We start from the raw sequence: 24,954 nt of genomic DNA, 5'->3' as shown, positions 1-24,954 counted from the left end.
AACTGGCCACTTGCCATCACGGCCACCATAAACTGACATCTCCTGAAAGTGAACCAGAGTAAGTTGACTTGTCGGAGAAAAAAATAACTAATACAGACTATAAAATGTTTCTAGTGTCCTTGACCTCCCAAGGACTTGTTGGTTCTCTCTCTCTCTCTTCCTTTCTTCTGCTCTTGGTAAAGCTAGATTTACTTATAAAATGTCACTTCCTCTTCCAACATTCAGTTTCTTTCTGTAGCCCAAACATTCCCACTCACCAGTAATCTTTCCTATCTCTGTTACTTGATGTTTCCCTTTTCACTCACATCATTAGCAGACCATGTGAGCTGGTCCACTCTATCAGATTCTCTCGATGGCACTGCTCCAGGGCTTCCTAACCAAAGGGTTCACAGGCTGATCACAGCTAATGCCGAGTATATGCCACACTTGATTCCAAGGAAGCTTCACGGTCTCTGAAGACCGGAGTCCAGTAAAAACATAATCAATACTTGACTGGTCCAGGTGTTCAAAGCCGTAATCACAAACACACCCAGGAACCCCATAAAAAAAATCATACATTAATATTTTATCAAGAAGGCAACTGTTATATAACAAAGAACTGATTTTATTGAATGAAATCTTGTCATAAGTGTAATATGTAAAACATCTGTCATAGTAATAACTTATATTGACAACCAGATTGGAAATGCAGATTTTTCTCTTGCTTATACATCAGAGAACACATGATTTAATTCTTTTTTTTAATTTAACATTTTATTTACTTCAAACTTTGCCTTACTGTTTTATTGTTGTGAAGAAACACCATGACCAAGGCAACTCTTAAAAAATGTAACTGGGGGCTTGCTTACAGTTTTAGAGGGTTAGTCCATGATCATCGCGGCAGGAAGCAGACAGGCATGGCAGGGGATCAGTAGCTGAGGGCTTTAGATCTTGATCCACAGGCAGCAAGCATAGACAGATAAGGACTGGGCCTCAAAGCCCATCCCCCAGTGACATACCTTCTCCAGTAAGTCCATACCTCCTAATCTTCCCCAAGTAGTTCCCCAACACTGGATCAAGCATTTAAATATACAAGCCTCACGGGGTCATTCTTATTCAAACCACCACAAACTAACTGGGAAGAAATAAGAACAGTGAGCGTCCCATACGTATCACTTAGACCTGTGTCTATAAGTCATGCAAATTCAATTCCAAGTAACGTATCAACAGCGTGAAAACATGCCAGGCTCATGACAGAAGGAAACAGCAGATCTCTGTGAAGCTTATACCCAGATGTAATACAAAAATTCCTTAAGATAAAAAGCATCACGCAGTTTTCAAACACAACTGTAATCTGATGAACACTAGCAGCCCTGTTTCCTAAAACAGTGCATCGACTCCTGAGGTCATCTGAAATGTCTCCAGATATGCGTGAGCATGAAGAGTAAGGGTCGGGAAGAGGGATGCTGTGGGCACCTCCTGGGTCAAGGTCAAGGGCGCTGCTCAACGTCTCACAGTGCACAGCACAGCTCTACAAACATTCTCCAGCCTCGCATGGCCAAGAAGCTCTGTCCTCCTGAAAACAGGACCAGAGGAGACAGCAGCTGACACCACCATTCGCCACAGCCACCTACCTTGGATGCCTGGGGTGTGGAGACCACGTGGATTGTGCTGGGTTTGACGCCGTTGGCCTTGGTCCGCTTATAGAGGGCGAATCTGCTTTTCCTCCTGCCTCTGTCACCACTGGGCAAAGCACCATTGTACCTACAACAGGGACACAAGCACTCAGTTGTCTGTCAGCCTTCGGAGTGTCAGTGCTAGCAAGAGAGGACAGGAGCAGCGGTCAGAAAGCCGCTCACTGAGCCCCCACGGAGGGAGAGCGCGGCATGTAGACTTCAGCTGTCATCAAATCCCAATCACTTCCAGAGACTTCAGTTAAAAGTGATGCACAAGTAATTATAGGTTTCCTACTCTATAAAGACAGACTCTTCAAATCTTTTTCGGAAGAGACAAATGAGTATTTTGCAGAGGCCATCTGAGGGTTGGCTCGATTCAGCTAGTACCATTCTAACAGACCTCGGGAAAACACTTGAGAAATATTTTTAAGTGAACTAGTTAGGAAAGAGTATGCTAATTGAAACATCTCTCACTCTCAAATCATGTTAATGCTTTCTTTAAGATCTTTATTCAAAAAAAGACCGAATTTAATTACTGACTTTCTTGAAAGTTTTGAATCCTATATGCATTCTCATTTGTTTGAACCCTATACTGCTAGGTTAACTAAAAAAAAAAAAAAAAACAGCTTGTACAAACTATACATGAGTTTTAGCCCACTCTCAGAAAACCTGGCAAGTAAACAAGTCCTGAGGTAGATGTCTTACATTTAGCTAAGGACAGAGTTTAAAGAAATTCAGGATTACAACTGACAGATTGGTTTCAACTGCATGTGCTAACCATAGATGTACTGATCTCCGAATGTTGTAACCGGCATCCCATGTGGCCATGTGGATTTGACTAAGACTCTTGGCTGGCAACATGGCGAACCTCCCTGAGAGAAGTAAAAGGGAGTCTCATAAATTTACTCAGACAAACACAGCCGCTCACAGGTCCTCTGGGAACACCAAGAAGGGCCGGCCACAGGTCAGGTGGCCCGTCCCTGCGCTGCCTTATCCAGCAGCCCGCTGGCTTTCCCCGTTTCTCCCTCTGTGCAGAGAAGAGAGGTGTGCTGTGGGACGGGGAGGCCCCTGGGAACGGCACAGGCTGGAACAAAGGGGTCTGGGTGTGTGTTTAAGAGCTGAGTCAACAGCTCTATCAGACAATGGTTTCTGTTACCACACAAGTTATTTGTACTGTGCTTGGAATCTGTTTCCATTCCATCAAAAAGGAACCAGCCACCTAAAGATGTCTCTAGACTGAAGAAGTCATTTGTTTCAAGTTTTAGAACTCTGTTTTTTTTCCCTGAAGCAAGATCAGAAAAACGTAGTTTCCACAAATCTGCAATCACTGCTCTCAAGCACTCATGAGTAAACCACCATCATAAACTCACTTTTGGACATTCTGACACCACTTAACTCGGGGCCAGCCGTCTATATTCAAGGAAACATGTGAACCAACTAGAGCCACGACAGCGGAACAACCAGGAGGAGAGTTTTCACTGCTGTGGACGGACAGACGGACAGACTACAGGTTCTGTCAAGGTTCCTATTCCACCCTCCCCTCACCCCCACACTCGCAGTCAGGAGTCAGGAGGGGACCCAGGCTGGGAAGGGGACCACAGGCTGGGCAGAGCTCTCTGCTCCTAACTGCATTCCCTTCTCCCAAGTCGGCCCCTCCCCTCACAGGTGAAACTCAGCACCAATCCGGACAAGATGGTATTGCCCGACATCTTCCCCGTCCCTCTCCACCTTACATCTGGTCCAATCTGGTCAACATCCTCCTCATCCTAGCACACATAAAATTGGGACAAGGGGCAACCAACTGTTTTCTGTGGGTGGCCTAAGCCACATAAACACAGAGCTGTGGGAATGTCACATTCTGACTGAAGCAAAAAGTGAGGGAAACAGAAGTCACAAGGGCTTTTGTTGGTTTGGATGTACTCTAACCCTTATTACAGGAGATTATTTCTTACAGCCTCAAAGCTATATCCAGCACAAAGCACAAAGAGGAGTCAGAAACGCCAACACATGCAGAAAGAATTTCATTTAAATTGCCTGTGTTCGTGCATAGATGAACAGATAGTGTAGGTTAAACAAATAAACCAGTGTGTGGACAGATTGCCTACTTAATGTATCTCGATGATGACGAGTGAAAAATCCTATTGGAAACAAAATAGTGGTGGCAAAGCAATGATAAAGATGAGACGAGTTTCTAATTAGTTTAAGCTCCCAGGCCATTCATTCCACGTTTATAGTGCCCAGTACTAGAGCTGCAGTGATGAGAATCAGCTTCCTGCCTCCACAGAGCCTTCTATTTGGAGATGCGAACGATACAACAGTGTGGTGAAGACACGGGACAAGAGGCACTAGGGAAAGAGACTCTGGAGTGGTCTGGAATCCAAGCCGGAAGACTAAACGCGGAGCACACACACAGCATGGAGGACTAAGGGAGCTCCAAGTTCTACGTTCCAGAAGAGTGGAAGCCGTGGAAAGGGATGAGAGTATGAGAGCAGGGCACTCAGGACAAGCCCGCTGGTTTCTTATCCTAAGGAGACGAGGGAGTCTGGTAGGGTTTGCTCGGTTACTGTGACAGGACACAGGAAGTGATCACGTAGGGTGCAAGATGCAGGATAGACTCGTATGACAGGTGGAGAGCACACCTTCACCAGAGGGGGCAGGCAGAAGATGGATGGTACCCCTCCCCAAAAAGATGTGAGCACATCCTGGAGCCTGTGAGTGGTTCTTTCAGAAAAAGGCAAAGGCTCTCAAGATGAAGCCGTCTTGAACTGTTGGTGGGACCTAACTCTAACGACAGCATCTTTAAGAGGCACTCAGGAACAGGAGGAGAGGCCATGTCAAGACAGATGGGGAGCCCAGAGTCACACAAGCGCACTCTAAGGAATGCTTAGAGCCACCTAGAGCTGGAAGAAACAGGAAGGATCTCTCCTGGAGTCATCAGAGGGATGCAGCCCTGTCCACATCTTGATCTCAGCCTTTAAGCCTTCCAGGACTGTGACAATATAAATACCTGTTGTTTCAAGCCACTGAGTGGGCGCTTACTTGTTATAGGAGACCAGGTGTTCCACAGGCCAATTCAAAGCAAAATGGTGGAAACGAGCTAGGGCAAAATAAAGAAGGTTTAGCATTGTCTTGAGGGGATGTAAAAATCAGCAAAACCAGGAAGTCTTATACAAATATGGAAAGCTACACCCAGAGACACTGATGCTGTATGAGGAGTGGGCTCCAGGTCCACACCTATGCAAAGCCCCACAGGCTGTGCGTGTTGGGGAGGAAAACCCAGAACCATTCAACAGTAGAGACAGAGAAAGGGAAAAGCAGAGGCTCTGGCCTGGCCAGGGTGAGGGCACTTTAAACCAAGCCCTGGAATTACAGGGTATTCAGAGAGGACACACGGAGGGCAGCTGTCATCCCACTGGCGGCAAAAGGGGGGAGCGGCAGTGAGCAAAACTCAAGAGCGTGAACAAGATGGTTGTTCAAGGAAAAGGTGCAGGGTGGGGACATGAGGAAAGCTGAGGCAATGCTGACGAATGGAAACCACCCTTCTTAGGCATGGGCAAGGGACCAAGGCCAGAAGAAAGTTTATCACAAAGACAGAACAGAACTCCTCGAGTATCTAAGCAAGTCAACAGGGCATGAGAATAAAAAGGCACGACCAGATCCGGAATAGCACAGCCCACTGGTGACCTCACTGTTTCATAAGCAATCCAAAATGAGCCGATGCCTCCAACCCTGGGCCTCCCCGCCCTCTGGAGCAGCAGAATTCTAAGAAAGCACTCTGCACCCATCTTCCTCAAAACAGTTTCCCAGGCCCATCATACGCTGACCCCTTCAGCCTACGATCATCTGTCTCAAATGGAAAAGTGCACTTGGTCATCGGCCATGAATACCCAACGTCCCCTGTCAAGGAACACGGTCTGGTGGGTCACAAATCCCCCCTCACTGCCCCACTGGGAAATGGAGTCTAGTTTCCCCTTCCCTAAATGTGGTGTGACTTTCCTGACTTAGGACCCATTTGCCAGCAAGGTGTGGAAGAGGTGACAGTCTGACACCTCCCAGGCCAGGTGTGCAGCAGCTGTGTGGCTTCTGCCTGGGATGCTGAGGACCCTGGGCCACCTCAGATGCTGCCAAGGCACCAGTAGAACGGTGTGTGTGATGCTCTCTCTGCCTCGCAGCCTTTCTGTTGATGCCCAATCAATCTCAAGCCTAGAACTAGGCTTAAAACCACCTAACAGCCATCCCCAGCTCTCCTCCCCTCTCCCTCCCCCCCATCGGGTCCCACTATCCCCGAGAGAACGGTGGGTTCTGGGAAATCGAGGCACCCGGCCCAGTGCACCAGAGATACACGGTAGGCACTGAAAGCTTCCCTGCCAGTTAGGCTAGGAGAGCATCTCTGGTACGGAAGGCCCGGGCAGAAAGGTACAATTCTGCTCATAGAGGCAAAAAGGCACCGCTCACAAAAGGAGGTCAGAACGTCCTCTGCCTAGCCAGCCTTTCACAGTGAAATCTATACAAATAAAATGTCCGGGTGCTGCTGACTCATCACCCACTTCAGCTGATGAATGGGGGGGGTTCCAATCTGAGCCCACAAGGTACTTATCATGTCACATTTTTAAAAAAAGAGATGAGGATGTTTTTAAACATCCATTTATTTAGTTGATGAGTGATTAAAAACTCTTCCAAGCTTGTCTTTATAATAAACATATTTGGAATTTGCAAAAGATAAAACCCTGTGGGGAAAAAAATTCTGCCCAAGAATTAACGGGATTCCCTTGATTTACAATATAGAGTTCGGATACTAATGTCCATGAATATCATTTCTTGTTTTCTGCCAAGGAACTCTGAAATGGGGGCACTGCTCTTAGACTAGGAAAAAGCGCCAAGTGGGAAAACACAGACTTAACGGGCAGGAAAGGTCAGGCAGACCCCAACGCCACGGCCCTTCCTGTCCAACTCCACACTGCGGGCTTTCCCACGACGGCAATGACAAGGCGACAGTCCAAGGCATTTCTGACATAAAACACCTGACACCATCTCCAAAGAACACTTGCCACCTATAACTACACCTGTCAAAAAAACAGATCAACAAAAGAAATCCTTAGGAAAAAACCAACGCTGACAGAAAGGAGGGTGCCAGGAGTTCCCACCTTGGAGACATCGCAAAGGCAATGAGGTCTCACAGCGGCATCAGTGTGGAATGAAGGCTGCGGGCTCCCTCAGCCGACGCATCGCCACAGCCTCAGCACCCAATGGTCATGCTCCAGAGACGCCGGGTTTTCATTACAGACTGAAGGCTCTGCCTGCCTTTCAGAGTAACACCTGTCACTTTCACCAGTGAATCTCAAGCAGCTACTGCAACTGAAGAGGAACAGGATGTGACCCTAACAATGAGAGGCTGACAAACCCCCGCGATGTGGCACCTGTGTGGCAGCAGCCCCCACTGACTCGCACATGGAATGTATTGCTGCGACTGCTAGAAAATGCATGCCAACCACTCGTGCCTGGCACTGGCCGCGAACAGTTACAGTCTCAACCCCTTTATTATTTAAGTTAGCGTACTGATGCCTGAACGTCTCCCGTCCTAATGAACTGTACAGCCCAGAGACACACTGTTTCTTTCTCTATACAAAAGCAGTGCTGCACACTGGAGTCTCATAAAATGAGTACAGAATTGGATTTTAGCCAGAGCAATAATTATGGCATCACCATAACATCAATTCCCTCTGAAGATAACTTTCTCCAGCTCTGTAAACATCGGTTCACTCAGGGAAGTGTCCCAGCTTTGGCATGAGAAGATCTTCAAGTCTCAAGTTCTTGCTGAAAATAGTCCCTGCTCCAAGAAGCTATTCAAAAAGTATCCAATGTGAGACACACACACCCATTTTTTTCTTTCAAAATGTATCAGGCAAGTACACAGGGTGTGTCAGACTAAAGGCTGGACCAGAGGGGCCAAGACACACAAACAAACCTGAGTCTGCATAGACGTAGGCAGGTGGAGGATGCCGTGGGAGTAATAACAAACCTATACTGGGAAGTACTAACGAAAGAAAATAAATAGGAAAGATAAAAAAGAAATCGAAAGAGGGTGACTATGCCCATTTTTTTTCCAATTTTACCCGTTAGTGCTTCATGAACCCAAGGCCACACATATGCTAAATACATTATCTCCCACTGACATGGCTCTAGGCCTCCAACTTTGTATTACGATACTGCTCTGGTATCTTTGAGGCAAATGTATTGCACGTCCCACACATGCCAGCCCAGTTGTGGAGAAATGACCGTTCCCGACAGCAGACCTGTGTGACACCACACACCGCCCAGTGTCGTCTTCTTCCTTCCTATCTACCTGCTAGCTTTACACGGAGGGAAAGCACAGAAAACAGCCACATCAGTGAGGGAACGCTGATGGCAGTCTAAGGACCGTGAGGCAGGAACTGTGACTTAGCTCTTTTCTTAGCTAGAGCCATGAGTACCTCTCAGCTTCCTCGGCTACAAATCACCAATGTGATTACAAACACTTCCCCTCAGCATGGACACAGGAGGCACTCCATCCACCTCTAACACCAGCATCCTGTGCATCCCATCTAAGAGGGCACATGGGCTGGTCACTTCTTGGGTACACACTGCCACTCTAGCTGACAAACCACACCTGACTTTTCATGACAATGAAGGCAAGACAGCGATACTACAGGTGTTTAGTGCTCTAGCTTCCTCATGATAAAAATACTCCCAAAGGCCAAGGTTACAAAGTGCCCTCCCCTCAGTATCAGGAGCTCGATCCTAGACGCACCTTCGGCAGATTTTCACCTGCTCTCCCGAGGTGGGCACACCTGCTAGCACTTATGGCTCTCTGTCTCACAAGCCTTATGAAGAGGGGAAGCCAGATCCTGGCTCTACCAATTCTTTATGTCCCTCCCAGAGGGGTTTCTACAGTGTGGATTCTGTCCAGAGTGCTTCCAGAGGTCTGACTCCTGACCTGGGCCTCCTCATGAGCACCACACCTATGCTGATCCCTGGGCAAGCACTCCACACACCTATGCTGATTCCCAGGCAAGCACTCTGCACACCTACCCTGATCCCCGGGCAGGCACTCTGCACACCTATGCTGATCCCCGGGCAAGCACTCTGCACACCTACCCTGATCCCCGGGCAGGCACTCTGCACACCTACCCTGATCCCCGGGCAGGCACTCTGCACACCTACCCTGATCCCCGGGTAGGCACTCTGCACACCTACCCTGATTCCCAGGCAAGCACTCTGCACACCTATCCTGATCCCCGGGCAGGCACTCTGCACACCTATGCTGATCCCTGGGCAAGCACTCTGCACACCTACCCTGATCCCCAGGCAGGCACTCTGCACACCTATGCTGATCCCTGGGCAGGCACTCTGCACACCTACCCTGATTCCCAGGCAAGCACTCTGCACACCTACCCTGATCCCTGGGCAAGCACTCTGCACACCTATGCTGATCCCCAGGCAAGCACTCTGCACACCTATGCTGATCCCCGGGCAAGCACTCCACACACCTATGCTGATCCCTGGGCAGGCACTCTGCTCTTTCTTGCTTTTATTCAATTTTTATTGATTCTTGAAGGCCAAACTTCCTCTATATCTTCCTTCAAGTAGGCTACAAGAGAAAATAGAGAAAAAAAAATGTACAAAGAAAACCTAAACAACAAGGCAGCTATTCTTGACAAAAAATAATATTTATTATCTGACATTCACCACTTTGATTTTTGAGGGTTTCCTCATTTCACATCAATGCTGTCACAGAGTCAAGCAAAGTCATTTTTGTTTTTACTGTGCTAAGGTTTGATATTTAAGCAAACATTTTCAGCACACCGGAAGAGGGTGGTAGGCAAAGAGCCAGAAACAAGAAGGGCCATTTCTCTCTCTGTTCAAACACTATTTCTTTCAGACTACTTCTTTTAGTCCGTCTTTGGTGCCAACAAGCCGAAGCGTCTCCAACTAAGAGGTTTAGTGTCCATGCTTTATGTCAGAAACTGTTTACTGGTGAAAATTGTAATTACTGTCCTGCAGTCATCTTTTTATTTCTAAAAGGACAAAAATGCCACACAAGGAAAGAAGATGAAGCAAGAGATGGATTTGCCACATCTACAGTTTGAGATCAGATATTTAACATTAAATCTTGTTTCTGAATTGATATATTCTATATGTCAAATATATTTCCAATTTTGCTAATAAACTTTAAGACAGATTAAATCCTTTTTCATCACTTTGACGTTTGTTTATTTTGGTTTGGCCTCTCACTACCAAAATTAAGGTAGTCGGGTATATAAACCCATGCCATCAAAACCTGCATTAAGATATGACGTATTTCAAAACCCAAAACTCAACACTACGAAGAAATCTGGTCCCAATTCTTTATGCCACCCTGGAGGCAGTTTCTGCTCCAGCTCATTCCCTTGCATGGGTCTGGCCATAGGAGAACTCGTTCTAGTCAATGGATGGGATGAAGAGACTTGAGACAAGCAAAGGTTAGACGTACTTGGTGGTGAAATGGACTCTGGGGACCTCTCAGAACCACGGAACACATTCAGTGCCCTGATTGTGAGTGTGTGAGTGTGTGCATGTGTGTGTGTGTGTGTGTGTGTGTGTGTGTGTGTGTGTGTGTGTGTGTCCCCATGTAAGATTTTATCCAACACAATGCATTATGTTCAGCCCCATATGCTGCCCAACAAAGAGGCCAGTATCAGATATGACATACCTCCCTCAAGGTGTTGGTCAAACCTGTCCTGGAGACACCACACCATACAAGCGATTGCCATTGTTCCCAGTTGCCCACGAGAACTTGATGGTTAAGACCAGATTGCTGGAGACACCACACACACATTGGTCATAGGTCATGGAGAAAGTTAGGGCTGACTAGGAAGCTGCCTCCCTGCTGGCTCTCTCTGACAGCGCTGGAAGGTGCTCTGCGGCTTCTCGTGAGGGTGGTAATTACCAGTCTTACTCAGTGGTGAACTCTGTGAACTACAGTAATGACTACTGTCATCAAGACACGCCCACTGGTGGTAATGTTACGGAGGTAACCAACCACTTTCTGATTGGATTTAAGGCCCACCTCACAAGAGGGAACATGCATGGTACTGCAACCCTGATGGGGGAAAAAGAATTGTGGTCCAGGTACTCTCAAGCCCAGGGCTGAACTGACTGCCATAGTTTTGTATATGGACATAGTTATCAAACTGCCCTCCTCTCCATTTGTACAACTCTCCCAGTAGTTTAGTGCAGATCTCAGACCTCATCAGAGGAACCTCTTTCTGCAGCAGACAAAGGCTAACACATAAACTCACAACTGGTCAAAGTGCAGAGAATACGTGACGGAGAGAGTGCTCGGCCACAAGCGGGGCAACTGTTACCACACCCCCTCCCCAAAGCTCAGGACCATCTGGATGGAGGCAGAAAGGCAGTATGAGCCAGAGGTCAGAGAAGACCGGAGCAAAAGAGCATCTTTCCTGATCCCACAGCAGCTCTCTGGCTGCACGTAATAAAACGAGTCAACATTCGACTATGCAGTGCAACGGAGTTTACACGCATGGTCCTAGCCCTGACTCGAGAGTTATGGACAGCTGGGTGAGTCTGTGGGATGGAGAGTTTGTTTTCTTTAAGGGTGTGGTTCCTGGTAGGTCAAGCACACTCTAGTGGATGTCCCACACTCAGAAGCAGATGGACAGTGCAAACTGGAGTAGATGGAGGAGGAGGAAAAGGAAGAAGGGGTGGGTAGTGAGGTGGGGGTGGATCAAAGAGAGTTAAGGGGAGAAGCTAAGGGTGAATATGATCAAACATTATCTGAAATTCTCCAAGAATGAAATAAGATTTTAACTAAAGAAAAAGCAATATCATGGACGTAGTAAGAAACAACGCCAGCTCACCACAGCCTCAGTCTCCCCAACGCTCCCACAGCCCACAGACTGGTAACCTGACCGTGGTTGAAAGTAGCTTGTTACAAAGTACAAAGTAGCACATGGCAATGATTAGCTGACTTCTGCATTTCAAAGGCTGGTTAACTAAGTAGCTTCTTTAGTACTTAAAGAGTTGGGGCCAAACATACAGTAAATATCTTTTTCAAAATGTGCACAATAAGAGAATGGTGATATATGTCTTTTTTTTTCACAATAAATCATATCCATTAAAATCTACAGTCTCTTAAACCAATTAATGCATGCATTCCATAATTTTGATCTCTCCTAATCAAACACAGTCACAAAAGAATTAAGACAAAATTACCTATTATTTGGTGAAGAATTGACCTGTTAAAATCTGTTTCTACACAAACCTACTTCAGCAAGAAGTCTCTAGAAATAGGCAGCTCAGTCTCCCTCTGACTAGAGGCAGTATCTTAACCCAGCACTGGCCATGCCATCAAAACCTGCATTAAGATATGACATATTTCAAAACCCAAAACTCAACACTACGAAGAAATCTGGACATTGGCCCAAAGCTTGAGAGTGTTAAGCTAGGAACACAAGAGAGCTCTGGAATGTCCTCTGTACCATTCCCATCCCCAGAATTGAAATAACTCATTTCCCATCTCTTTCTCTTGTTTAAAAATGTCATGGCATGTCTCTTCCTACTCCCAAACAAACCATGCCAGTGTCTTTAAACCAGTGTGTGCACAGACAATTTTTAGACGCTCACAGAAATATAGACAAGCCAGAGCATGCAAAAACTCTCAATACTACTACGCAAATAGACTTCTTACTAAGACTTGCTTCGGTCTTCTCTGACCCTGGGCTTGCACACTTCTGCCTCCTTGCTGAGCCCTGGGGAGGGGACTGTGGTAATCGTTGTCCCATTTATGGCTGGGCACTCCTCCGTCACTCTGCACTTTGACCAGCTGTGAGTTTATGCGTTGGCCATCGTCTGCTACAGAAAGAGGCTTTAATTGCTATTGCAGTTTGTTATATTTTAGCCTTGCTCAATTATTCATGGCAAAAGTTTCAGAGACAACATGACTTTGTGTCAAACCTAAGTGTTTTAATGAGTCTCAAAGAGTAACGACGTCATTCACGGCTTCCCAGCATACCTGTCAGCGCTGCGCAGACCACTCCTCCTCCCGTGACGGTCCATAGTAACTGAACCACAAGATTAGGAAATACTTAGAGTAAAAATATAGGGAGTCGGGATCACTTTTACACATGCACTTCTAACTGCACAGCAGCAGGTAAAGAAGGTCAATTACCCAAAAGTGCTTCTGGGCCTCTCAGTACTAAGTGGCGTTTGCCGCAACGAACTCTGCAGTGCCCCAGACGCATGCTACCCAGAAGTTAATGTGCTGTGGGTCATTAACCCACCGGCTTCAAAAGGCAAGGGGCCTGGAGGTACATAAGCACATTACCTTGTCAATTAGCAAACAGCACACCAGACTTCAGTGACCACCAGGAATCAGCTAACATATATAATCTTAATGAAGGGACGATGTTATCAATTATTCAAGAACTGGAGCACATCTGAGATCCACCCCCATGGCTCCATTTATAAAGTCTTGAAATAGAGGAAGATAATAGAATTTGTACTCACAGTCAGAGCCATAGTTCACAAACTATAAATGACCTTAGACTTCACCACATAGATCTGCACTGTTTAATATGGCAGCCACTAGCCATATGAAGCTATTAAAGTTTCAGTTTAAAGTTAAGTGAAATTAAAAATAGTTTATCCCACTAGCCTCAGCATATTAAGCCCAGGGGCTCATGTACAGGATAGCTGCCGTGTACAAGGTCTATTGGGCAGCACTCACACACATTTTCTAGCACGTCAAATAAAGGGCTCATTGAGATCACATGGCCAATCAGTAGAAGAATCCCGAGTCCCAGTTCAAGTAATATCCTTGAGATTTCCAGAATCTAAGGAGTTTTGAACACACTTGAGTTCCTTGAAATAATGCCAGGGTTAGAACACATTCTCAAACTCCATCTCTCTCTATGTTTGGAGACCACCCTTCCCTGCCCCCCTCCCCTCCTCATCCCTCCCTGCCCCGCCCCACTCCAGCTGGTGATTAAGAAAATGCTCTATTGCCTTTTGAGGGAAAAAAATACTCTGGCATCAAAAATATTTTTTGCTTGAGGCTGACGCATTTCCTCTAGAGACACACTTCGGAATTTACAATGTAAGTTGCTAACAAAGTGTGATTCACCCACAAAAATTCGTCTTACAAACAACTTCCAAACGCAGATCCTGCAGATGCCAAACACGCACTGATAAAACACAGTGCCATGTTGTTTTTAAGAGCCTAAAAGTAATGCTTCTTCAGATGAGTATTTAAAGATAAAACAGTAAAGCATTTTGATTTAAAATCAGAGGCAAAACATAGATATCCATTATTATATCGGAGGCACAACCTGGATATCCATTACTATTTCACTCAGTAGGGGCAGAAGTTCCAGTCTGATCAATAGAACTGAAATAGATGTGTGAGTCACAAACGCTGCTAGGGGGCACAGAGCCAGCGCTGTCGCTGTCAAATGATGGAACTGGCTTGGGGGGCAAACCCACCAACCGACCAAGCAGAGAGGTTCTGTGGGAGACCCCTGGGTGAGTAAGAAAACAGCGAAGAAAGGACCAGCGTGCACTGAGAAATCGGACCACTCCATCAGCCGTTCCGCAGCTATCTGGAGAGAAAACCAACTACTTGAAAGAAAATGTGTTTCACGCACTACCACACACTTTTTAGATCAGCCAAGAGATAAATATGAGCAGTCATGAAGTTTAAAGGGAAAAAAGTTGATTGTTTGTCTTATTTGTGAATCAGGAATATTCTCATAAATATAATAGTATGGACTGGTGTACTAAATACATAAAAGTTTGAAATTTCCACACACCAAAAGTTATAAAATTATACTCAACGAGTCTAGAGAAATGTTGGCACAATACAGAAAGCACAGTCTCTTTCACAGTTAATTTCTTCCTTACAGGTAAAGACAAAGACATTCTCACAGACATACAACAGAGAGAAGCCAGCAACTCACAGAGCAGTGACGACGAGCGCATGCGTATTTTTAAATGGTTAACCTTATTGGGAATTTTAAAATGCACTGTTTGCCAATCACATTATCGAACTCCGTTCAAATGCCACTGCACCCCAGTAAGCCTCTAGTGAAAATATTAATTTACGTAATTCCTCTGCAAAACAATTTAGCAGCACACAGCAACACTCTTCTAAAATGCTCATGCACTTTATGTAGCTTAGAAATTCTAATTTGAGAGCTCCACCCCAGGAACATAATTTTGAAATGAAAGCCAAATTTTGTTCACAAAGATGTTAATTATATTATTACTTGTAATGGCAAAACCCAGCAAATGACAGAAGTGTTTAATAATAATGATCGATTTGTGTAGTTCTACATGATAAAATATTCACCATAAATTCCTAATGACAACCAAAATGGCATAAATAGAAAAATGTATACACGTTATTCTCTTTGATGCTAAAAATGTTTAATATACATAGGACCAATGGCAAAAGAAATATATCAAGATATTAACAGTGGTTGTTAGAATTGCATAATTCAATTTTTATTTATATTCTCTTTTAGGTATCCTCATTGGATCTCGTTAAATCAGAATGAAATATTTAAATATTAATAATATATATGCTTATATGTGGTTGTTTTACTCTCTAGTAGCACAGTAGTTCTCTATTTATAATTCAATAGGACCCAGATATACCCAACCCGTGGGATGAGAAGCTTAGATATATACTCAGTAGAATGGCATCGTGTATCTAAATGGCTGTTCTCATGCTCATACGTGGACTATCTCTGGCACACAGGAAAACTAACTCTAGAGGCGTGGTGATGCTCTCCTCCATCTTAAACATATGGTATGCTTGGTGAAGCTGTTGTTCTACCAAAAGAACAACAAAACCAACTCTATATATTACTCATGTGCTTTCTTTTTAAATAAAGATAATCTGTTTTTACCAGAGGTACTGTAGACATGGGTACATTTAATTCTTTTACATAGAACGACAGTCAAATTTTTAACTTATATAATTTTATGTAAAGTACAACACTGGCCTAAAGACATCCTTTGGGAAATTTTAACTTGAAAAGTTTGTTTCTGTTTTAATTCCTAAAATTAGAGAAGAATTCCTACCGTTCCAATCAGGCCACACCACTGCCTCCTCCCACTGCCCTCCTGCTCCCTTTCTGCGCGACCAGGGTGCTGGTCATGATTTATATACATATTATATTATATACATGGACTCGTAGCCACGGGACTACAACGCTTGAGAGCGTGGGCACTGCTCTCAACCAAACCCAAAGGAAGTCAGCACTGCTCGGTAACAAACCGAGAAGCCGAAGCCGTTGGTTTTCAGATTAACAGCACTTAACAAGACATTTCTCCTACCACCTTCTCGTAGCTCTCCCTCCCCATCAGCATGTGTAAGTCACAGCATGCAGAACCCCAAATTTGCCTGTTCCACTGTCCTGCTACCACAGCATACACAACCAACTCCTAGAGCAGAGATCTCGGTGGTACACTGTGAGTTTACCATGCTGTTACAAGGATAATGGGGGGGGGGGCGGGGGGGGGAGGGGAGGTTAGAAATTTCTGGACTTGCTCAATGCCCACTTCCCCATTAACACTCATTTTCAAATGGACAGTCAATGGAAATGGGTTTCAATCTGTGAAACAATACTACAGTCATCTTTTCCCAAATACATCTGCAATGAGAATTAGCATTAGCGGCTCCACTGACATCTCAGTGGGAAGAGCACTTGCTGATCTTTCAGAGGATCAAAGTTCAGTTTCCAGCACCCACATTGGGTGGCTCACAACCACCTACAACTCAAGCTCTAGGGGATCCAGTACCCCACTCTGGCTTTCACAGGCACAGGCAGCATGTGTAAATAAAAGTGAAATCTTTTAAAAATTAAGGAATTAATGTTACAAATTAATGTAATTACAAACAGAACAGCTCTCAAAATTAACTTCTTTGGTATGTTAACAGCAAGCTACTGTGATAGAAGAAAAGAGTAATGGAAAAAATCAAAACTATAAACAAGAGCCTTTAATCCCAGCACCTTTGGGCAGAGGTGGGGAGATATCTGCGAGACAGGCTTAGGTGGAACCTAAATTTCGGAAACCTACAGTTGACTATGCGTCTGTAGCTACCAAGGGATCTTAAGGAATGGGACAGGCTGGGGAGCCACCTGCCTGTGCTACAGTTGTATGACTGTGTGAAATAAAGAGATAAGGCTGTAAGTAACGTGCCTAACTTCTACATCCTCTCACAGTTCCCAAGCTCTTTCCTCCCAGAGGTTGGAGATGGGGTCATTTCTGCTTTGTAGCACCAGCTCCCTGGGGATCTCAACAGTCAAGGGAGCTAGGTCTCTGGATGACCCTAGGATTCCAGCAGTCCTGAGACTGTGCCACTTCAAGCAGCTTCCCAAGAGGAAACATCTGCACAACTCCCCCCTGCAGTACGCAAGTGGCATGTGGGAAGGGAACTCTGCTTAGAAACAGCTGGCTTCCATGTGTGCCCTGAACCTTGTCTTCTGCAGTAACTTCTAATAATCTGTTTCTTAATAAAACTTGGTTCTCTACTTGGGTCCAGAGAGAAACACTTGATGGGCTCCTAAGCACGCTTTACCGGTATTTAACTCACTGGCTCTCCATAAAGAGCACGTGGAGGAGGGGCAGCTGGGACACGTGTCAGGCGGCAGAGCTGGGACAGAAAGAACACTGAGTCCTAGCTAGCAGGAGACTCTGTCTAACAGTGGGAGTCATGACCCAAAAAGAGTAGCGTGTTTAGGAAGCACGACGCTGAGAAATGCACACTCATACGGAGTGCTGTCCCAGAACAGGTCTCAAAGCACTAACCGTGACCAGTGAGCGGCGTGGCAAGCATGGAGCAAGCGAGGTCCCAGGGGGTGCACTGATGGCCGAAGAGCGGTGGAGGCACAAGGCACAAGAGACAGTCAGAGGGACTGCCTGGCCAAGGGCCACATGCTGTGACACCTCTGCCACTGTGCTCAGAGATGACACGGGGTGGGAAGACACTATGCCTCAAAACTAAAGACAAGTGCTTACTTAACCTGCAATCTCGTTTTTTTTTTTTTCTTTCATTCCTTGTCTAAATTTCAGCTTCCAAGGTGGCAAAGCCGATTGAAGCTCTTGTTTTGAGTTCTTACATTCAAAAGACACAACCACTTAATGTCCTTAGACCTCTGTCTTTTATTAGTTAGTCTGAATCAAGTTTCTCAGAGGACTGAGGGACCCTTCTCCTGCCCGGAGAAATAGGCAAACTAGAGAAGGCTGTGTTGTTCAGGTCTATCCCTGAGTTCTAGGAAGGCCACTAAATCATTCACATCGAGACAGCATGATTGGTCATGGGATGCAGGATCTGTTAATTCTTCACCACCATCAAAAAAAAAGGAAGAGAGGGGAAATGTACATTCTAAACTGAGAATAAAGGACATTAAACATCCTTTAGTAATAACAAGAGTAAAACAGAAAATATTTATACTATCAAAAGAAAACTGAGTTCTTAGGCCAAGAACCAAATCACAATGTATGCAATGCTTTAGAAAGACATCTTCACGGGCCCCACTCACACAGATCCTGCAGAGTGAAGATGACCAGCCAGTGAGCTGAAGTGGAGGACTCCTGGAGGTCATGTCAACAAGGACTTCAAAAAGACCAGAAAAGTACAAGGACTCCAACCTCTGAAAAAAGCACCTGATGGAACCAAACAGAGAACTTGGCGATGAAACGTACCCCATGTGTCTTCCTGCATGCCCAGACTCCCTCAGACAGGCTTTCTGTCGTTAACTTTTAACATAATTTATAAGTCGTTACTTGCAGCAAGCTGTAGGACAAGAAAGGACACACAGCAGCTTCGCAGCAGGAGGAAGTGAGGCAGAACATTGTGTGGTTCACACATCCAATGGCATCCAACTTCACAACTCCTAGTCAAAGTTTGTCTCCACAGAAGGAGCCTACGGCTTCAAACCTACCATAAAGGATGTGGGTGAGGTGTCAGTCTAAAGCTTCTGGGCAGCAGTGTTTCTGATAACTGAAACAAGTCTTCTTGAGGAGGTGGTGGGATCTCTCATACAGCTCTCTCAGTCAGTGAACACACACTGAAGGTTGACGGTTACCTTCCTCAGAGAGCCCATGTCTTCCCTATACCGTCAAAGACCGCCCCTCATCTGTCCCAAGCATCTCCAATCCCAAACCCCAAAATGACTCCTCTTCCCTAGCCATCTGTGACACCTTGTGCATGCATGTCTGCTGTTGAACACTGCGCCGGATGCCAGGGTCACAACTACTACCCAGAGCACAGGTCCAGTAGAGAACCAAAGCCAATTCACTGTGACTGTACTTGGGACCCAAGTCACATAGGATGACTTGGAAAGTGATATGGGAGCCCAGGAAGAAAAGCAGCAGGTACAGAGCATCGAAGAAGGATTCGAAGAGCTAGGTGCCCATACAAAGTCCTGGAAGGATGGGTAGATATGGCTTGGGAGGTGCAGCTCTCCCACACCAAAGAGCAAAGGCCCAGAAGCAAGAGAGATGGGGACATCCGAGAAACCCAAGCATCGTATGAGGAAGCATGTCTCTGGCAGTACTGTGCAGGATGAACTGAGACAGAGAAAGAATGAGAAGGAACTGTAAGACTACAGCCAGTGACCAGGGCAGAAATCAAAGTAAGACTGTGAGAAAAGTCTAAACTTGGTCTTTGTGGAGGTGAGACGATCCGGGCTGAGCTCTGGGATCAGGCGGGCGTGGCTGGTAGTGCCACCTGCTCAGAGGTAATCTAAGAGAGAGACAGATTTCCAGGGGGAGGAAGAACTTCACATTGTCACCATGAAGTAGGAAGTAATCTGTGCTTCCCACCAACCCTGCCTGTTTCCTGAGCTGCCCGCACATGGGACCTTAAGTCACATCAAATTCAATTTGATGACCCTGTCACACTAAAACACTGTGGTCCAAACACCACATGGGTAATCATGTAACAGTACCCTAGTTTCCCCTTCTGGACACACACCCAAGCCACATGCTTCCAAACACCGACCCTTCCTCCTGCACACTTGTGGCTTTCTTCTACCTTTCTGAAAGCTTGGGCCAGTGAACTCCACAGGACAGTTAGCTGTGGGGGTGATCTGTTCCAGAACAGTTGAGGGCCAGATAAAGGCATTTCTCTAGACTCCAGTGACTGGAAGCCAGTTCATATAAAGCCAAAGCTAATGAAGAAAAGGAATTCATATTAACATTACACATCAAAACAAATACTGTAATACCCCCAGGAAGCTAAACTGTACAATTTAGTGTAGTAATTCAGAGACAAAAAAGAAATCAACCTCCCTACCACAGTAAAATCACCATGTCATCTCTCTGCTGCATACACACATGCTACTGTTCACCCTAATTGTAAATGACAAAATTATGGCTTGTAGCCAAGAAGAACATACACTCCATAAGACGGAGTATTTTAGGGGGAGCAATTCATCAGTTTCTAAGAAAGTTAAATATAGACTTACAGTAATTCACTACTAAGAACCCACCAATGCAAAACCAAAACAACCAGCAAGCAAATGTCCATTAACTGCATGATGGATTATGTGTCCATCACCTGGTCAACGGCAAATCAAATGTGGTCTACTCAGAACAGAACACCTCTTGGACATAAAACAGGAATGAAGAACTAACATACACTGTGGCATGAATGAACTAGCTCAATAAAAGAAGCCAGGCACAAATGACTACCAATTGAATGATTCAATTCAAACAAAATTTTCTGAAAAGGGCAAAATTATAGAGAGAGAGTGGCAGTTCTGAGACAGGCAGGGAGCAGAAATTAACCATAACCTGGCAGGAGGGGACAGAGGGGGTGCTCAGGGTTCTACCACTGGACTGTGACAAGGAATTCGCAAACCACTGAACTATATGCTAAATGGATAAAGTGGACAGCACCAAGGCTATCTCAACAAGGCTGAAACAAGAAAAAGAAAAGCTTTAAGCCTCACAATGTGCAACACAAGCAAAATACACTTCTCACAAAAACTTAAGAAATCGGCAGTAAGGACTAACGGCATGCTACCCTCAGCCTTAAAGTCCTCTGTCTGCACTAACACTGAACCATGTGCATGCACTGAGCTCTGTGTGACATGTCCTCTCCTGCAGGTCAATCTTCCTGCTTCAACAAGACTAACATCCCCTATACCACACATGGCACCCTACACCTCCAGTCCAGCAGGGAGTTCATCCTTTGGGACTAGGGGACTAGGCTCTAATGACCAGTGCATGTCCAAAAGGGACTCATGAGCATATTCTTGGGGAACCACAAAACGTTAAAAAGCACCCGACATTCTGTCAGTGCCTGACTGGAACTGCATTTCAATTAAAATGGAGCAAATTCTCATCATATGCCACCAAATCACTAATGAGGCACATCTCATCAGAAGATGCATTTGGGACAAGAGAAGGACATGGGAAACTATACTGCACTCTACAAAAACCAAGACCCCAGTGGCTTCAAGTCAGAACCACAGGCAGGAAGAGCCATCCCATCCCATGGCACCAGGGGCAGGCCAGACTCAAAGCTCTGGCCAACACCAGTCAACACAGAATGCTATACGGCAGATAATGCTTTCATTTTAGCAAAACATCATTGCTGTTGTTTATTTCTGCTCTTTTTTTGGCTCTTTTGGGGGGAGGGGTCCTGCCACCTAGCTCCCAAATAAATCATACATGGAGACTTATTCTTAATTATGAATGCCTGGTCCTAGCTTGGCTTAGTTTCTAGCCAGCTTCCCTTAACTTATCCCATCTACCTTTTGCCTCTGGGCTTCTCCTCTCCTCTTACTTCTGTAATTCTTACTCTTACTCTGTGGCTTGCTGTATAGCTGGGTGGCTGGCCCCTGATGTCCTCCTCCTTCTCTAGTTCCTAGATCTCTCCTCAGATTTCTCCCTCTATATATTCTCTCTGTCTGCTACCCCGCCTATCCTTTCTCCTGCCTCACTATTGGCCGTTCAGTTCTTTTAGACTGTCGGGTGTTTTAGACAGACACAGTAACACAGCTTCACAGAGTTAAACAAATGCAACATAAACAAAAGTAACACACCTTAAAATAATATTCTACAACACATCACTTGCTATACTAAGCTGACAGTGAGATCCAAATTTATCACATACTGGCTTTTCTGTACAAGTAAAGGAGAGACACGTGTAAAGTTTCCTATAAACCCAAGCAGTTTTATTTAAAAAAGAAAAGAAAAAAGGAATGTAAGTCAACACTCAGGAGGCCCAATATCTTTTCCTTTTGAAAGAGAATTATTATCAAAATAGAAAGTGCATATGTCAAGCTTTTTATAACTCTGTCAAACATATGAAACAACTTAAAAAGAGGAAATACTTTTGGCTCATGTCTTCAGAGGTTTTCGTGCATGGAGTCCTCACTACATGGTCTTCAGGCTCGTGGTAAGGCATGATTATCATGGTGGTAGGCATGCGGTAAGGAAAGCTGCTCACTTCATAGCAGCCAGGAAGCGGCACAGGTCCCAGGGACCCGTGTCACCCATGTGGGTTCCATTCTACCTCCCGCTTTCCCCATCTGCCAGTACTGCCATCGTACTATGAATGCCCCAAGTAGTCGACCCACTGATGAGGTCACAGCTTGCAGGAGCCAATCATCTCTCAGGGACTGGGTCCATAAGCCTTTAGCAGATGAGCCTTTTAGGAGCACACTTCATATATAAATGGTGACATACACTGGAATATACACTCTTCAAATGACCCCAGTGCAAGGTACAGCAGAAAGCCTGGTAAGACACTTGGGTGACACAGTATGCATTCTACTGCCACTCCACACAGCAAACGTGCGACTCGCCACTGTCTGATGCTGACAGGGCCTCGGCTAACCTATTCTGAAGCTTTTAACTATAGGGAGCAGGGGGTAAAAAACGAACAAAAGCAGCCCTAGTGGAAGGAGCTGGAGGGAAGAGAAGGAAAAGCAGGAAGGAAACTATTCAGTATTAACCCAAGATGAAGAAAACATTTCTCTGGAATCAAGGAGACCTAACATTCAGCTTTTTGTCTCTGTACCCCCCTCCCAAATTGGGCTTTTCACTTTGTTCCTGTCTTTTAATGGAAACACTGGCAAAGGGTAAAGCTGGAAATAACAGCATTAGGATGGGCAGCCTTATTCACTCTGCCCACTTGACAGATGGTCCCTCAGTGCTGGGGTCACAGGACAAGGCTGGAGCTCCACAGGACCGAGACACACTAAACCAAGTTATAAATCACAAACAAACCTTTGTCTCATGAATTATTTCATGGACTTGTTAAAACAGAAAGCTGACATAACCCTGACTCAAAAACCTGAAAAGCCTTCCAAGTGCACCTGAGGGTTTCCTGAAGAAACCCCACCTGTTGACAGTTTGAATCTGCCCCATGTCATAGCCTCGTCTACGGAGTTGGGACTCACCCACTGCAGTCCCCATCTCAAAATAAGCCACTCCTTGAAAGACACTCTGTGATGTATCTCCCACTGGTTCTCTGGCTCTGGTTCAGTCTTCAATGATGCAATAAACTGAATGAATAAGTAAATATATGGTTTCTCATTCTAAAAAAGCAGTTTCAAACAAGGAATGGAGAACACGAAAATGTACAAGGTGTCAGACTGGAATCAGAAACACGAACATGTTTATATATAAACACACAAAAACATATAAATACAAGTATGTATGTACCGTGGTACATGTGCATATGCGTGCACACATGCGTGTGTGTACACGTTGATGTGCGTGTGTATTTGCATGTATGTATACACATATATAAATCTATTTCTGTATTTTATTTTTTATATTTTATTTATTTATTCTTTGTGTCTTTCACATCATGCCTCCCAATCCCACCCATCACCCCCACCCCTAGAATAAAACAAAATAAAATTTAAGAGAAAAAAGAAAAGAAAGGGAGAATCTCATCGTGGAAGCTGCAGTGTGACACAGTGAGTCCCACAGTAAACCCCCTTATCCCTACATTTTTACATGCAGGCGTTCACCAAGAATCACTGGTCTGCTCTGAGGCCCCTGGTCTCTGCTACACCATCGACAATGCTTGGCCCTCCCTGGGACTCTTCCTTGACATCCTGCGGCTGCCCTGTGTTGTGGAGATCCTGTAGCTCTGGGATGGCAGGACCAACTCCCCCTCCCCGCCCTGTGCTCCAGCAGATCACACATGGGGTGGATGTTAGGGTGGGCCAACCCATAACCCTGGTTCTGGGCCTGGGTCGTTGCAGGGCTGGTCAGCCCACCAGTTCTCCCAAGGACTCACTCAGCACTGCCCTGGCTAGTTCTCCCCTTGCAGCCAGGAGCAAGGGGCAGGGCTGGTTCTCCTGCTGTCAGTCCTCAGGGTCGGTTCTCCCAGGCCTACACCTTCAGGGCCAGCTCTGCTGTGTTGCCCAGGAGAGGGGTAGGGGCCACACTCCCGAATGCTGCAGCTGGGAAGGGGCAGAGCCAGCTCTTCCACCTGCCTCTGGGGTTGGTGGTGGGGGCATCTCTCCCTCGCCAGCCCATGCTGCCAGATGACAGAGGAATAATGGGGCCAGCTCTCCCATGGTCACAACTTCACAGAGCTGGCTCACCCACACCTCCGCCAACAGGGTCGGCTCTACTGGGCTGCCCAGGCGAGGTGCAGGGTCCACTGGAGGGCTGCAGCTGGTAAGGGGGAGGGTCAGCTTCCCTCGCCCACCACAGGTGGCAGGGTCAAGAGGGAGGGGGTATCTTCTCCCCCCTTCCCTCCCACTACATGGCAGATGAGGGGGACGTGAGGCACATATATCTCTATTTTTATTAAACATACACATTATAAACAGCAATTCTTCAGGCGTTTCTAAAAGTACGTCAGAATTTCATCCTCTGTCTATGTGGTGCATGCACGTGTGTACATGTTAATGTGGGTGGTGCAGGTGCGCTGACCCCACAGTGCATGTGTACAGAGGTGCCCTACCGGGCCTGGCTCTGGGGAGTCCTCATGATGGGCGGAGGCGAGGGGAGAGGCACACAACACACAATTCTGTACAGGGAAAACAGATGCAGCTGTGTATTCAAAAAGAAAGGAATGAAAGTTGCCCCTTCCTTTCATGTTTAACAACTCCTATTCTCCAATTCTCGGATAAGGTCCAGATACTACAGTGACATGGTCCGGGGGGTTCACCAAATTCATCCAGGGAAGAGCCAAAAGCCAAGTGAGCAACTACAAAGTAAATTATACCATCGCCTCTGACAGAAACTGGGACAGGACAGCAGAGCTCACAGAGCA

At 45.8% G+C, this 24,954-nt stretch overlaps 1 protein-coding gene across 4 annotated transcripts in view; it reads right to left on the bottom strand.

The window, feature by feature from the left end:
* Peli2 (pellino E3 ubiquitin protein ligase family member 2) overlaps positions 1–24,954 on the bottom strand; it is a 150,841-nt gene that overhangs the window by 99,504 nt on the left and 26,383 nt on the right. For 2 of the 4 annotated variants that reach the window (XM_006996421.4, XM_042284755.2), the window contains exon 2: positions 1,614–1,743. In XM_006996421.4, coding sequence (XP_006996483.1) covers positions 1,614–1,743 — 130 coding nt within the window. Of the gene's footprint in view, positions 1–1,613; positions 1,744–2,433; positions 3,132–24,954 lie in introns of those variants that run through there. The other 2 variants (XM_076544890.1, XM_076544888.1) reach the window with 2 other exon arrangements.

This window comes from Peromyscus maniculatus, chromosome 9, assembly GCF_049852395.1.
Source record: "Peromyscus maniculatus bairdii isolate BWxNUB_F1_BW_parent chromosome 9, HU_Pman_BW_mat_3.1, whole genome shotgun sequence".
NCBI lineage: Eukaryota > Metazoa > Chordata > Mammalia > Rodentia > Cricetidae > Peromyscus > Peromyscus maniculatus.
Note: the sequence above shows the minus strand (reverse complement) of the source record. Positions and strands in the feature narration are given on the sequence as shown.